Source organism: Cryptosporidium ryanae (assembly GCF_009792415.1).
Source record: "Cryptosporidium ryanae isolate 45019 chromosome Unknown contig_11, whole genome shotgun sequence".
Lineage (NCBI taxonomy): Eukaryota > Apicomplexa > Conoidasida > Eucoccidiorida > Cryptosporidiidae > Cryptosporidium > Cryptosporidium ryanae.
In genome coordinates, this window is record NW_027125521.1 from 229,219 (window position 1) to 245,044 (window position 15,826).

Genomic DNA, 15,826 nt, shown 5'->3' on the forward strand with positions numbered 1-15,826 from the left:
AACAAAGGTGAAAACCAATTAATTAGTCTTCTTTAATACATTTAAATGCGACGGATGCCAGAACCTGGCCTTGTGTTCCGTTGTAACTATAAGATTTATGTGGCAAGTCTGAAATCTTCACGAAGTTAACGTGATCATCAAATGAATCAGTTAGTTCATATGGAGTCGAATTGCATGAAGTTATAAATAAAATACTTCCTTTTTTTAGATATCTAACAATACTCTCCTTGTATATATTTACCTCGTTTTTCATCACAAATACGTCATATGTCCCTTTATCAACAATAACTTCAAATTTCCCTAGGTCCACTTGAACAATAGCATTTTCGTCCAAAACGTCTTTTCCTGAAACCAAATCTATTGAAAAAAGTGATATTTGTTCTGATAAACTCTCCTCCTCGACTATTTTTTTTGCTAATTCTATTGCAGAAGGCACGTAATCTATACCAACTCCGCTCTCAAAGTTGTCCATGCTCTTGAAAATTGAAATAAGAAACATACCGTTGCCACACCCTACATCTAAAATCCTCTTTTTAGTTGGATATTCCAAAAGTATCTCATCTATCCAGTCAACAATTGAATCTATGTATTCTTCAAACCACTCCTCCCCTCTGTATCCCACGTCCTTATATGATCCTAATTCATTCTCATAAAATTCCTCCCAATAACTCCTGTTCACCAACTCCGATTTATATTCTACGCAGTGACTCATGTTCTATTTTTGACTAGTTCTTACCAGAATACCGAGTACAATTTTCTTGACATTGGCGCCCTTTGTTTTAGTGGGTAAAAACGCATTAGTTATATATCGACAGAAAAGTCAATGCTGAACCCACTTAAAAGTAGAATATCCTCTTTGAGCGTTTCATAAAGGGTCTTTTTTGTTCTTTCAGATCTCCAGCCGTTGCTAAATTCAAAATAATCTGGCTTTCTGAAGGGAGAAGAGTACCAAATTTGCTTAGTTGAACTCTGCCTTGAAATAACTATCGTTCCAATATTTTTTCCACCCTCTTCAAAATATTTGCCTTTTTTGTGCTCAAATACAATGTTTATGAACTCGTCGTTGAAGTCAACATCTTGTATGAGACCTTTATCGCAAAGGCCCTCGAGCTTTTCTCCAATATCTGTAAACAACTTTTCAGATTTTAATGAAAAAATAGACAAATCTGAGTGAGTAGATATGCTTCTTAATTTTTGCATTGAAACGCCCTTCCCTAAAGAATATCTTCTTAAACTTGAAATTAGTCCATATTCCATGGTCCTGAAATTCGTTCCAAAATAGCTTCTTTGTAGCCTTCCATACCTTAGGAAACTACGAACAATCTTTGTGTTCACAAATTTTATTAAATTCATGTCATTATTCATTCTAGTCACTCGGTACTTTTTTCTTTTTTAATTCTTAACTTGTGTTGGCGGGAAATATGCAATAACACTAATTGTGCTTTATTAAATGCATTAGGAGTGAGAAAGTAGCTTAGCAACAATAGACGTATTATAACGAATGGGAAGTAAGCGAGAGGTCAATTTAAAACTGCTCTTAAACGGTGTATGAGAGATAGTTCTGTGCGAATAATCAAACTCGTGACATTAAAGAATTTAAACAATAACTAAATTTGATCAAATGAAAGTGTGAACATTCTATTTTTGAATAAAATATAATTATTTAGTCAACTCAAGTTTACTCTTTTAGTTTTTATTTATATATAAATAGTTTAATTGAGGGTTATGTGAAGTAAGAGTGAAAAAAAGATACAAAACATTGAATAAAAAACTCAAGTTTTATATATTAGAATTGAATCTATATTAAATTTATTTTATAAAGAATGGGTTATACGGTAGCTTGTTACTCCTCAGATATCTCGAGAAGAAGAAATTTCTTGATCCTTTTAAAGTAAGTTTAACTTAAATAGTTCATAACTGGAGTGCGATTTATTATAATAAAATGAAGAAAACTCATGTTTGAATAACATGTTAATTGTAAGACTAAAATTTACTCCCTTTTATCACAGAGAGACAATAAATTTAATATTTACATTAGTTTTTATGATTTTTGAGATAATATTTACGGTTTTTTCCTATAAATTGTAAGTTTAATAAACATACTAGTCATTTGTTTATTATTTATATTTAAATGAAATATTATATAATTAAATTAGAAACTGTTATACTTTATTGATATGTTTCATGGCTATAAATTATTCACACTTAATTTATTATTTATTGGTGAACATATATGAAAAAAAATATAAAAGTTGCATTTATTTTCTTCTAGACTTTAATTTTGGTACCATTGGAGTTGGATTGAAAAAACAAATTGAGAGATACAACCTTGTATTGAGAAGATATTTAAAAAATGTTGATGTTATGGAATACAAAAGCGAGTATGATGAAGAAAAAATAGTATCCTCTATTTTAAAACAAATTCCAATGGTGCTCTTACACTTGGATGTTGTAACGATGAAATTTGAAAGTTTTTTATTTTCAGATTTAGCCGGAGAGAATTTAGGAAGAATAATGAATGGACCCGGTGACATTAAGAAACATAGCTTTAGTCTTATTTACAGATTCTCACTATTTGGTCTTGTTATCACGTTGAGTTACCTCACATATTTGTCATTAATAGATGTGTTTATCGACATATTCTATTGTCATGAAATGAAAAGAAAACCATTTTTTCGTGATGAGAACGGATTTCAAATTAGAGACAGTGAGGAAATAGAACAAAATCGTTTTAGTTCAGGTATATCACATCAAACGGCTTTATATAATGAAATTGGAGATATTGAGAATAATGATAATTATATGGAGACAGAAATTGTTACACTCAATGGTATTGTTAGTCCCTTGAGAATAAGATGGCTTAGACATGTGATTTCAGATTCGTCTGGATTAAAATGTATCAAATTTATGAGATTGCCTGATGAGGACGAGGAATATGGGGATGAGGATTTGATAAATGACTACAATGGGATTGGGGATGTAGATGAGATTATAATGAGAGGTCTTGGAGGCGATTTGGAATTAGTTACGAGAAATAGAAGATGGTTTCAAGGAAGAAGGGTTGTTGTTCTGAGAATATTACCACAAATAAAAGAACACGAGGAGAAAAACTCTAAAAGAAAGAACAGTTTCTTTGTATTGAGTTTATACATGATCACATTAATAGCATATCAGTTTTTAGATACAACATTAAAATTGTTTTTAACATATATAATTATTCAGGTACCTTATTGGCCGTGGAATATACTAATTACGATTACTACTCAAACTATTATTCTTGGAATGTGCTTTACATTTCAAAACTCACCTATGACGAACTTTATAATTGGATTTTTAGTGAATATATTTGGAACAATTCCTCTCTTATTAACTTCTCAGTGCAGAATTAAACATAATGTGAAAATATCACTTTCTCTTTTATCTCTAAGATCCATTGAGTTCTTATTTTTTATACTGGTTATAATAATAATACCTTATAATACAAATTTACAAGAACTATACCTATTGAATATAAGTGGAGGCGAGATGAAAAATGAAACAAACATAAACATTTATGGAACATTTTTAAAGCAAATATTTACATTCGTAATTGTTCTTTATTTTATTCACCAAGTTATGTTATTTCTTGTTCTTAGAATTATAGTAATTTCTCCACCTGCTCAAAACGAGCAGCATATAAACACAAATCAAGGAACTAATTTAAGTGATAATAATAGTGGTGATCCTAATTCAGAGACAATACTTCCATCTGCAAATTTATCTCATTATTACAGATTAAACTAAGCTTAACTATTTTTGCTTCTATTACTCGAATTAGTATTTCTCTTTTTAAGTTTCTTGTATTTTCTGTATGATCTAACTAATCTGAATAAACCTTTTATAGGTGGTAAAAAGTAACTAGATGAGAACAATAATGAAAATAAAAAAATATATTGAATTACTTTACAAAATGATTTTGTATATATCAACGAAATAACCAATAAAACAATTGATAATGAAGTTAAAATTAGACTTTGAAGAAAGTTATACCAATAAAATAGCTTCATTATTCTAACAGTATATCTTGTAAGCCCTTCTGTTATAACAGAAATCTTTTGAATGTAATAAAGTGAGTTTGGGGAAAACACAGAGGAACTCAAAAGCGTTTCCAGGATTGCAAAATCGTTTCCTCTATCTGCAGTATGTACTTCATTTTCGAATGTACAGTTTTCTTGAATTAAATTTTGCGAATAATTAGTGCTAGATTTAAAAGAGTCAAAATCTAAGTCTAAATCTAGATTAGTATCTGAATTATTTAATTGAGAAGGTCTTAGTCTCGCCAGTATATAACTTTCTAATTTAACAAGTTTGTCCTTTTTATTAAAGTTCTTTACCAAAATATAAAGTAAAAGTGAAAAAAATAGAGAATAGAGGTACTCTGGGTGAAATAATGTGTACCAAATTATGCTAAATGCAAAAAAAGATAGTGTATAGGATTCCCAATTGTGCAATTTCCAAATTTTATCCTTAATAGGTGAAAAACAGTCAGATAAAAACAGCTCCCTTAAGATTATGATTGTATTAACCAAAGTTCTAATTCTGTTTTCCAATCTTAAATTCCTGTTTGATGATCTTGGTTTTGTAAGTTTTGGTTCCGGGAGATATAAAGCAAAAATCTCTCTTGGGATAAGCGAAAGTCTTGTCCATTTTATCTCAGAGTATATTTGGACTACTAATGTACAATGAGGGTTTTGGAGTTTTCCTGTTGCCTTGTATCTGCTTTCCGCACTTCTGCTAAGCTCTATAGCATTTTTAACCACTTTATTAGATATTTCATAGTAAATCTCATTTGAGAGAGTGTTGGAAAATTTTTTCTCATGTTTTTCATTATCTTCAAAACCAGTTCCCAGTATTTTAAACTCATCTTCAATTCCTGCTTCCTCGCATTCAATAATGTTGTTTTCACTGTATTTATTAACGCCTTTTTCAATACTTTTATTTGTTTTAACCATATTGTTCTCATATAAATTAATAATAGGAAATCTCAACAGTTTTTGAGCCACCAAATTGTCTGTTTTAACCTTATTTTGATGTGATTTTCTTATGAACAGTAAACGTGTTTCCTCATCAACCCCAACCACGAGCTGAGTTTCTAATGGTTTTCTGTTTGAATGTGCTCCTACAGGTATTGTTATTTGTGTTATGCAATCCTCAAAGTTTCCAACTAAAGAGGGATCTGAATCATCAAAATCATATATTTCTACCGTAATGTTACTCAAAGGGTGGTGTACATCAATGTCTAATATAATATACATATTCTTATTTATAACACAAGATTGGAACAGAAGTTCATCATTGTAATATACACGAATATATGGAAGAAGTTCAAATTCATCTAAACCAACTAGGTCTTTATCCATATAGTCTACTTTATCTGAAAATATGGGTGATATTATTTTATTTAGACATATTGATAGTCTCATTTGTCCATACCCTGATGAATGAATGGGACTTATTGCAACATCTGGCCAACACAAACACCTCCAAATACTAAAATCCTTTTTTACTTTTTTTAAATCCTCAACTTTAATTTCATTTTTAACCAACTTTTCTGAATAAGAAGGGTTATTTTTGGTTTCCAAAGCCGTCTCAGAATTAACTTCACAATTTAGTTCAATTTTGCTAGTATTTAGAGTGGAATTTGAATATTTATCTAATTGCTTACTAAATAATCCAGTTGAACTGATAATACTTGGTGATTTTGGTGATGAAGGCGAAACCTGTATATTATTTATAATCTCATTGTTTGTATAAACGTGATTGTAAATTGGTTTATTATCCTTGATGATAATTGAACAGCCAATAACACGTGGATTTTTTAATTCTGCCTCTAATGTTATGTCCAACTCATTATTCTGTCCGTCTCCTGACATTACTAGTACTTGTTATTATTAGTAACAAATCTATATATAAATAATTAATCTATTTACACACAAGACTTATACCTTATTTAAAGGTTGTAAATTAGCCTTCTCCCTTCTATTACAAAAAACTATTATTAATTCTATCATACTCTGATGTATGAAGGTCTTCAATTTTATCTGTTACTCACAGCTTTGCAATAATTTTATGTTTACATAAAATAACATTTAATGATCTAACTAAAATTTGGCGCCGAGGGTGGCAGTTTTTTAAATATCTTGTCAAAGATAAAAATTTGTACTTGAATTATTTGTGGTTCAAAATAAGGCACTTTAATTTAATTATATTTAAGCTTGTTTTTGTCAGGATAAGCTCGTGAAAGTTCTAATCAAAACATAGGTCTGTGAATAGGAAAGTCTTAGGCTTATATTTGTTTAAAAAACGAGTTTTTTTTTTGTGAATTTTAAATCCACGTCAAATAGAATATTCCTTGCAAGCTTAAACAAGCCCGATATTTGAATATTGGTTTTTATTTATTTTCTTTTTATTGCAAATGTTGGACGAGATATATAAGTAAATTGAAAGTGGGTTTAATTTTCTTTAATGCTGGTTTTATTTATTCATTCTTTCTGGTGTTTTTAAAATATATATTTACATATGCCAATTTCAAGTCAATAAATTCACATGGCTTTATTTGCTTCCTTGAACAATTAAGTAGCAAGTAAATGATTTAAATAATATAACAGTTTGTGTATTATCATTGAAGATTGTTTAAACTAGATACAAGTTTGAGGCTACATTTAATTTATGACAAAGAAGTTCCATTCTTATAAAATATACTATATAATACATATCTTGAACATATGTTTTTGATTGTATAATCAACAAGATGATAAAGGAAGAAGAGGACCATTCAAGTACAAGCACAGACAATACTTTGCGAGACGAAAATGTTTCTTGTGATAACATAGTCTCATACTACGAAGAGCAAAATATATTAGACAACTACTTTAACAAGGAAGAGGCAGAAGAGCTCAGGAATTTGGGTGTATCCTTGGTAGATGCAAAGGATGTTAGCAACACTATTCTTGAGCAAGTAAGTACTCAGTACAACACTAAGGTGTCAAACAAAGAAAGAAGGGAAGAGAATAATAGAGGTGTGACTTCAAAAAAGTCAATAATTGGGTCATCTCCATCGCCTATTATTAATTCTTATTTATCTGAGAGCAGTAACTCGAATGAAACGGTTATTACTAAAGAAGAAATTCAGGAAGTCATTGAAATTATTAGCTCAGATGATGATCAAGTTACAAATTTAAACCCAAATGAAAGATTAGAAATTAAAGATGACTCAGATGAAAAGATTTATAATAACAGAATAAAATTGAAAAACGAAAAAAATAAAACAACCGAAAACAAAACAATATTAATAACTCACGAGGAGAATAGAAATAAACTATTCATTTGGAAAAAAATTTGGAATTCCTTGTATCATCATCAAAAAGAAGGAGTTCTTTGGATGTGGGATCTATATTGTAATAATCATGGTGGAATATTAGCAGATGAGATGGGTCTTGGAAAGTCCATAACTGTTGCAGCTTTTGTTGCCGCAATTTGTACTACATGCAATAGAAATGCATGCAATGACGTGGCCAAAAATGTTGCATACACTTTAAAAAGAGAGGGGGGTGACATTTTAATAGATAAATTAGTAAAGTCAGATTTAAGACATTCTACGAATGATATTAAATTAAATAATGATAAAGAATACGTGGTAAATTTAGATTCTAAAGATGAACTATCTGAAGCCATAGGTAGAAGATTTTTATTAGTACTTCCAGCAACTTTAATTTCACACTGGGTTGAAGTTTTCAACAAATGGTATTATCCTATTAGAGTTTTTTTATTTCACGGAAGGGGGGAGAATGCAATTGAGATGCAACTTAAAAAAATGAAAAGCAAGGAAAACGTAAGCTCTGATATATTGGTAATAACAACTTATGAAACTTTGAGAAGGAATTTATCTTTATTTAAAAATATAGATTGGTTCTACGTTATTTTAGATGAAGGACACAAAATTAGGAATCCTGATTCTGGTATAACCTTGGCGGTTAAGTCAATAGGAACATGCAACAGACTTTTGCTTTCCGGTTCGCCAATACAGAATGATTTAAAGGAGCTTTGGAGTTTAATAGATTTCGTTTATCCAGGTCGTCTAGGGACACTTCCGATATTTGAACAACAATTTGTCATTCCAATAAAACAAGCTGAATTTAGAAATGCAATGAAAGCACAAAAAATGAGAGCATTCAACTGTACTAAAATATTACAGGAGTTAATTAAATCATGTATATTAAGAAGAAGAAAACACGAATTACAAGATATTCTTAAGCTACCTTCCCAAGCTGAGCATGTTTTATTTTGTACTTTGACTTCAGTACAATACGATGTTTACTGTCGTTGTTTAGATCTTTTGCAGGCAAATCAACTTGTTAAAAATAAAATGTATGGTATTACTAAATACTTTGCATTATTGAATATTTTAAGAGAAACATGTAATCATCCTGAACTATTGAAGTTAATCAGAAAAAATAATGATGGAATTGAAAGGAAAAGGAGTAAAAAACGAAAACATAACGATGAGGATGAATATGTAAATTACGAGTCTGATTTTGAGAGCGAAGATGAATTTATTTCCGAGGAGAAAGTTCTAGAAGTACAGAATTCTATTGAATGTCAGTCAAATTCAATTAACAAAAGTCTTGATTTATTCTCAAAGGCAAATGGTAGAGATAGTGGAAAGTATCAGGCATTGTTATCAATATTAAAACAATGGAGGAGCAATGGCCAAAATAGGGTTCTTATATTTACCCAGGGTGTAAGAACTCTAAAGTTATTATCAAGAATGCTTGAAAGAGACATGAATTTAAAGTTAGGTGAGGATTTACTAAATCTAGACGGTTCTACGCCACTAAATGTTCGCTTTTCTCTTGTAAAAAAATTTAACCAAGATAACTCTATTTTTTTATTTATTTTAACTTCTAGAGTAGGTGGTGTTGGACTTAATATTATTGGAGCAAATAGAGTAATACTGTACGATCCTTGGTGGAATCCGATGACCGACATACAAGCAAAAGAAAGATGTTGGAGAATAGGTCAAAAAAAAGAAGTTATTGTATATAGATTAATCACAAAAGACACTATTGAGGAAAGAATTTTTCAAAGACAGTTATTCAAAGAATTTATTGCAAAACAGATTTTAATGGACCCAAAGTCAAGTGCAAAACTTAATTTAAATAATTTAAGTGATCTCATAAGTAAACCGAAAAAACCAAGTAATTACAATTCAGATAACAAATTGGTCTCGTGTTACTTAAAGAATATAAGACGTATTTGGGGTAATAAAGTGCATTTCAGAAAAGATGGTAATACATATTATAGTTATTTTGACAAACCAATTACAGAAAGTTATACTTACCATGAGTACGAACTTAATAAAAAGAAAGAGTACATTAATGATGAGCTGAATTTATTTGGAGAAATCACTTGCGATGCCAAAAGTGAACACAATGCTATTATGAATATTTTAGGTGATAATGGAAACGATAATTATCTTACAAATGACATTGGTAGTTCTTCTTTTATTGAGGATTATGGCAAGGAGGGAGTTTCTTTAATGAATGACATTTGTGAAGTTACTGAAGATCTTGCAAAACAATCATTGGAAATGATTAATCAGTCAAAAATTGAAATAGGTAATTATAATTATGGTATTCCAACATGGACAGGAAAATCAGGGCAGGCTGGTGCTCCAAGTTCATTTATATTAAAAAACTTGAAGCGTCAGAAAATGGCATTATCTTCTACTCAAAATCAAGAATCTCAAATTGTTTCAAACTATGATTTCCTTTCTGGTCAAAGGAAAGAATGTATAAGTAATGACCTAATTGAGGCTAACTGGGACGAAGAATTCATAAGAAAAAAATTAGTTGAATACTTTATTAAAAGGGAGAGACTAGGTATTAGAACTACTACAGAAAATATACTAAAAAACTTTGGTGAAATAATTCCAGACTCAAATCAATTATTGTTTAAAAAAATATTAAAAAAAATATGCGTTTTGATAAGGTCCGATATAAACTCTGTAAATGAAAATATATGGGTTTTAAAAAAAGATGTATCTTTATTATAATTAGTTTCACGTTTCAAGACAAATAAATAACGTAGAAATCGAAAAAAAAATTAATCTAAATAATTAATACTATTACATTTTAATATATTCTGTTCACATACCAGTATATGTACTTAGGGAGCAATCTGAATCAAAGTACTTTAAAGGATCGTTTCTCAATACACTTTGATGCTGATCACTACAGTAATTATCTGAATAAGAGTTACCTGATTCATCGTAGTGAGTACTTAAGTCCATTTCTCTGTGTTTATTTATTTCTGCATTTTTTTTTTCATTTTCGCGTTTTTTATCTCCATACCAATTTAACATTCTCTTTTTTTCAACACTCTTATTTTCACTAAAATCCTTGTTTTCCTTTACAAATGAATTTAAATTGTGAATATATAATTTAATTTTGCCATTCACAGCCATATTTTTGTAATTGAGTAATAAAAATTCTATAAGATCGAATACTATAATTAGTATACAGTAAGCAAGTAATACAATGGGTATTAAAGTAATTAATAAAAAAATAAATTTAAATAGTATAGAATTGAATAATTTAACTTTGTTTCTAGACTCATCGTATATATAATTTATTATTGAAATTATTTCTTTTTTTACATTACTTTTTTTATTAACAGACAACACGAATAGGGGTGAATAATTCACTTTAATACCAAAATCATCACTAAAATTTTCAAGGTTGAAGTGGTCTTTAGTTAATGTTAATATCCAAAAACAAATATTATCTATTTTACCTTTCATGTCACTAATAGCTCCAGTAGTTACAATTTTTCCTTTTTTGTCAACAACTAAAATGCTGTAATCACTACATGTTTCGTTTTTTTTAATTTCATTTCTTATCAATACCTTTCCATCTTCCTCTATATCATAGAAATTGTATTTTAAAATATTAATATTGTTTAATTCTTCATAATTAATAACATCATTAATATTGTGCATAAGTGTATCCTTATTTTCAAATTGATCTCTATAATCATTTGTTTCTGACTTTATATTTTTTTCTTCTGAAAATGAAAGATGTGTAATGTAAATTGAATAGTTTCTTTGAATTGAATCAGATAAACATATGATAAATGTTTTATTCAAGAGTTTTGCGATTTCATAGTTCAGTCTAAATGAAAGAATATTTTTAATACCTCCATTACTATTATATAATGTTGAATAATCGCTTGTTTCCACAAATATCTCATTATTTATATTTGAAGAGCAAAACTGAGTTAGGTTAGTTCGATAATTTGGATGGCTAACATTTAATGGTTTAAAAAGTAAAACGGAATTATTGTCAAATCCGTTTTCCGTAATTAAACTTAAAAAAATATCAACCTTATTATCATTAAAGGTAATTTTTCTTTCAAAAACCTTGAAAATTCTTGAATTATTCACAGCGTTATACATTTCAACTGATTCGCTCCTAGGTTGAAAATATAGGTCCGGTTTATTTGATTCCTCTACTGGGGAAAAGATAGTAACCTCCTTGTTGACTTCAGCAATATTTTGCTCCATCAATTCACTATTGTTTATCTTGTATTTGCCTTTCTTCTTATTTTCTAAATGTTCCAAAAACAAATCAAATATCTCACTTACCAAAGGACTAACATCTCTGACGTTGTCTCCGTCACATCTTGCTTCAAGTCTGACATTACCGAAGGTGTTAATGACTAAAACTATAAGTATTCCTAGTAATGCATATTTATTCATTACTTCATTTGAAACTTATAGTCATATAATCAAAACTAAGGACCGTGTGGGGTGGCGGGAACTGAAGAAATATAATGTGATTATTATTAAATAAAGGTACCGGACTTGGAATAAATAAAACCATTAAATAAATAGATACGTGAACTAGAATGGAATGCAAAGATGAAGATTATGACTTGTTGTTAAGAAAGAGAGTTTACACAGCATTGTTGATAAACTATAGTGTTAAAGTGTTGGCATGGGTGATCATTTTTTTGCTTACGTTTTTATGTGTTTGTGTATATGTCGAATACTACAATGGATTTAAAGGGAACTCCTTGATCGGCATATTTAACATAAACCTTTTGATTTTTTCGTTAAAGCATAATATGAATAATATTTTTTTAAAAAATGAGGTTACAATAGAAATAGTTGGAATGAGAATTATGGAAACAGAAACTCTAAAAAACATTATTTCAAATAGAGATATGAATGCTGAGATTTTTAAGAATGTCCAATCCTCACATAAAGAAAGAGTTAAAAGCAATGTACATTTTTTTATTGATTTTAAAGTTAGAGATTCTTATTTTGAGTTTAATGATAGTATTTCCAATGAAATACTTACAGGTGAGAAAGAACCCGAAGATAATAGCAATGAATTAAGCGAGAATAACGTCAAATATATAATATATGTTTCATTTAATAATTGTCAGAATGAAAAATTTAGAGATACGCTAAATTTATACAATGGAAGATACTCAATTTTTTGTTTATCTAAAGAAACAAGTTCTGGAGAGTTTTTAATTCTGTTGAATGATATAATCGAAATATGGTTCACAAAGTTTATTAATAAAGGCGTTTCTGAAATATTTGAATATAACACCATAGATTTATATATAAATAATTTTATTGACACTAGAACAAGTTTGATTGAAAATACTAATTTAAAACAAGGAAAGTATTATTTAATAATAAATGAGAAAGAGGATAAAAGTGAACTTTTGTTTAATAACTTTTTGGTTCAGATTAGAGAAATATTTAACTTTAATATTCATACTCAAAATAAATATTTAAATCTAAGTGAAAATGAGGTATCAGCTTTTTTAGAGGATAATTACACAAAGTTGTATAGACTTTTCAATGTTGTCAGTTTAAACAAGAATAATTATTCTTTTAATGACGACAGTAAATTTAGTATAAATTTAGTGAATTACTATTACAGTGAGAGTTCTTACTCCAAGAAGGAAAATAAGGAGTATTGCACTAACATTAGAACCGATAATGGATTCTTGCTTAATTGTTTGGATATTAATAATGACAAAAGCAGTAACAAGGCATTAATATCTTTGATAAAATACATAAGGAATTTGCTCTTAAATGACAATTATCAGACTAACGAAACCTATTTTGAATTTAAAAGCAAACTTGGTAACAAATACACCATAAATACTTTCATTAAACAAATAAATAAAACATTACTATTCACCGATTGGCAAGTTTCTTTATTTAAAATAATTCATTCCAAGTACAGATTTGAAAACACATTATCAAATATTAATAAATTCCTATCTACATTAAGATTTTACAACATATATAAACTTCCTAAACACATTGTTATAGCAATAGTTTACTTGAATAAACAGCTGTCTGATATTGTTAAGGAAAAAAGAATAAAATCAAGTAATCTCTACTCTGTATTAGCTCAAGATTCATATAACCTGCTGTTTAACGGGGATATAGTCAACCACAAAACATATAACTATGATCTTATTTCCGCCGTTTGCTCCCCAGTAATTGCTCCTCTTATATTTATTATTTTCATCACTTTGTTTAGAATTATAAAGTTCTCTAACAAATAATCATTTATAACTAACCTCACTGTATTTATTTCTTCTACTTTTCCATACCCGTTATCGCTATTTGAATACAGGTTAACCGGCGCCACATAAAATGCACTGGCGCCAGGAAAGCTTAGTAATAGGTGATATAGGTACTAGATGACAACAGTTGGAATAAAATAGGTTTTGATCTATAAGAATAGTGGTACAGGGTACGCATTTGATAGTTTTCGTAAGATATATCTTAATTAATTTCACATAAAAGGACAGGCATAATTAGTACTTGTGAAATATACTGACATCTCTAGTTTAATAGAATTGTAATAGCAAGAGGCAATATATTCTATTTTTAACTTTAAATAAGAATAGCTCGAATTTAGTTTGATAGAATACTGAGCTGCTGGAATTATTTATCATAAAGATAATATAGGTTTAGATACGCGAATACATAATACTTTCACTGAACAATACCAACTTTTGAAATGGGTTCTAAAGGTAAGAGTGAGAGTAATACTAAAAAAGTGAGTGAAATCAGAAGTGGAGGGAGTGAGACGAATTTGGATGTATCAACAAGAGCTTGGCATGACTCGGATGATGAGAGGATTGAGGTAAACATTTCAGATGTGAGCAAATTAAGGAAGTTGAGGAAGGTAGAAAACGAAGGTGCATTAGGAGGGAAGGAATATTCGCTTAGATTGCGTGAGTTTCATAAAAATAGGGTTCATAATTTAAAAATTAGTGAGTGGATAGAAAGAGCAAGAAAGGCTGTAAGTAGGGGTGAAATAGGGAAAACCGATTTGGAACATGATTTCGCGGAAACTGAAAACAAATCTGCCGGAGAAACAAAAGGAGATGTAGATGAGGGCTTTTCACTGGCTAGTTTCAAAGGTGGAATAAGGACAACAGAAGTTAAAAGCGGAAAAATATACAAATATATAGAAGGTGCAAGAGGAACTTTGAGTTCAAACATAGAGTCTCAGGAGACTAATAGAAAAGGAAGTAAAAGAATGCACTTTAATCATTCAAAAATAGATATATCCAGGCTTGCAAATGCTAATATTCAATCCCCAAGTGACTGTGTAGTAAAATCTTTAGAATTTCATAAAGGCCAAATGATGGGAAGCAGTGGTTTAAAATCATGTTTGCTATCAGTAAGTGGTTGGGACAAGAAAATAAAATTATTTAGTGTAGATGGTGTTGACAATAAATTGATTTCATCCTTATATTTTGAAAATTTCCCAATATACGAGTCGAAATTTACAAATAAAACAGAGGAGATGCTATTTTTGGGCCCTAATTCAAGAATCGGTGTTTATGATTTACTAGAGGGTAGAATTGATTTTATTCCAGGAATAGCAGGCAGAAAAGATAAAAGATATTGGAATTTAACTGTTCAGGGAGGAGAAGACAAATCTAAGCCTTATATTGCTTTTTCAACGAGTAATGGCTGTATATTAGTGTTAGATGAGATCACAAAACAACTTGTTCGTTCATTTGTAATGAATGACAGTGTTACTGGACTCACATTTCATCCTGATGACGATAATAAGCTCATTTCATCCAGTAATACAGGAGAGATTTACATTTGGGATATCAATACTGGAAGATGTAGAGAAAGGATTATGGATCATGGATCTCTTTGCATTTCGAGAATTGTATCTTCCAGTTATAAAGACAAAGTTACCGGTGAAAAAAAGTCTTTTATATTAACTGGATCTTCAACGGGATATGTTAATATATATCAAAAAACAACCTATAACGGCGACGTTGATTCAACAAATTATTATTTTAGAAACAGTCACCAAGATAGAGTCTGTAAATCATCTTTGTTTGAGACTCCTAAATATATTATAAGCAATTTGTGTACTAGCATCACAAGTATGGCTGTTCATCCAAAGAATGAGGTGGCTGCAATATCATCAAAGTGGAGTAAGGATTCTCTTAAACTTATTAATTTAAATACTGGTAAAGTATTCAGTAATTGGCCTTCTATAAGAACGCCGTTGAAATATGTCACTTCTCTCGACTTTTCAGAGAAAGGCGGATTTTTTGCTGTTGGTAACGATAAAGGTGATATTCTGCTATACAGGTTAAATAGTTATATTTAAGAATCGAACTATATATTCTTTTTAGTAACTAAATTTTTTGTATTTGGTATAGACAATTTCTACTATAGATATAGATAAATATATATAATCTGTAAATTTAACAT

At 29.4% G+C, this 15,826-nt stretch overlaps 8 protein-coding genes across 8 annotated transcripts; 4 read left to right on the forward strand and 4 right to left on the reverse strand.

Moving 5' to 3' along the window:
- Window positions 1-22: 22 nt before the first annotated feature.
- FG386_000225 (uncharacterized protein) lies at window positions 23-712 on the reverse strand (the record flags this gene model as incomplete). The annotated part of the gene is made up of 1 exon (XM_067339536.1): window positions 23-712. The coding sequence occupies one exon, from the start codon at window positions 710-712 to the stop codon at window positions 23-25; it is 690 nt and encodes a 229-aa protein (XP_067198334.1).
- An 89-nt stretch (window positions 713-801) lies between these two features.
- On the reverse strand, window positions 802-1,365 carry FG386_000226 (uncharacterized protein; the record flags this gene model as incomplete). The annotated part of the gene is made up of 1 exon (XM_067339537.1): window positions 802-1,365. One exon carries the CDS (start codon window positions 1,363-1,365, stop codon window positions 802-804), a length of 564 nt encoding a protein of 187 aa, XP_067198335.1.
- Window positions 1,366-2,184: 819 nt separating this feature from the next.
- Window positions 2,185-3,783, forward strand: FG386_000227 (uncharacterized protein; the record flags this gene model as incomplete). The annotated part of the gene is made up of 1 exon (XM_067339538.1): window positions 2,185-3,783. The coding sequence occupies one exon, from the start codon at window positions 2,185-2,187 to the stop codon at window positions 3,781-3,783; it is 1,599 nt and encodes a 532-aa protein (XP_067198336.1).
- A 2-nt stretch (window positions 3,784-3,785) lies between these two features.
- Window positions 3,786-5,912, reverse strand: FG386_000228 (uncharacterized protein; the record flags this gene model as incomplete). The annotated part of the gene is made up of 1 exon (XM_067339539.1): window positions 3,786-5,912. The coding sequence occupies one exon, from the start codon at window positions 5,910-5,912 to the stop codon at window positions 3,786-3,788; it is 2,127 nt and encodes a 708-aa protein (XP_067198337.1).
- Window positions 5,913-6,790: 878 nt separating this feature from the next.
- On the forward strand, window positions 6,791-10,093 carry FG386_000229 (Swi/SNf2 RAD26; the record flags this gene model as incomplete). Its single annotated transcript, XM_067339540.1, has 1 exon — window positions 6,791-10,093. One exon carries the CDS (start codon window positions 6,791-6,793, stop codon window positions 10,091-10,093), a length of 3,303 nt encoding a protein of 1,100 aa, XP_067198338.1.
- A 93-nt stretch (window positions 10,094-10,186) lies between these two features.
- On the reverse strand, window positions 10,187-11,797 carry FG386_000230 (uncharacterized protein; the record flags this gene model as incomplete). The annotated part of the gene is made up of 1 exon (XM_067339541.1): window positions 10,187-11,797. The coding sequence occupies one exon, from the start codon at window positions 11,795-11,797 to the stop codon at window positions 10,187-10,189; it is 1,611 nt and encodes a 536-aa protein (XP_067198339.1).
- Window positions 11,798-11,946: 149 nt separating this feature from the next.
- On the forward strand, window positions 11,947-13,635 carry FG386_000231 (uncharacterized protein; the record flags this gene model as incomplete). The annotated part of the gene is made up of 1 exon (XM_067339542.1): window positions 11,947-13,635. The coding sequence occupies one exon, from the start codon at window positions 11,947-11,949 to the stop codon at window positions 13,633-13,635; it is 1,689 nt and encodes a 562-aa protein (XP_067198340.1).
- Window positions 13,636-14,096: 461 nt separating this feature from the next.
- On the forward strand, window positions 14,097-15,722 carry FG386_000232 (WD40 repeat protein; the record flags this gene model as incomplete). The annotated part of the gene is made up of 1 exon (XM_067339543.1): window positions 14,097-15,722. The coding sequence occupies one exon, from the start codon at window positions 14,097-14,099 to the stop codon at window positions 15,720-15,722; it is 1,626 nt and encodes a 541-aa protein (XP_067198341.1).
- Window positions 15,723-15,826: the final 104 nt, after the last annotated feature.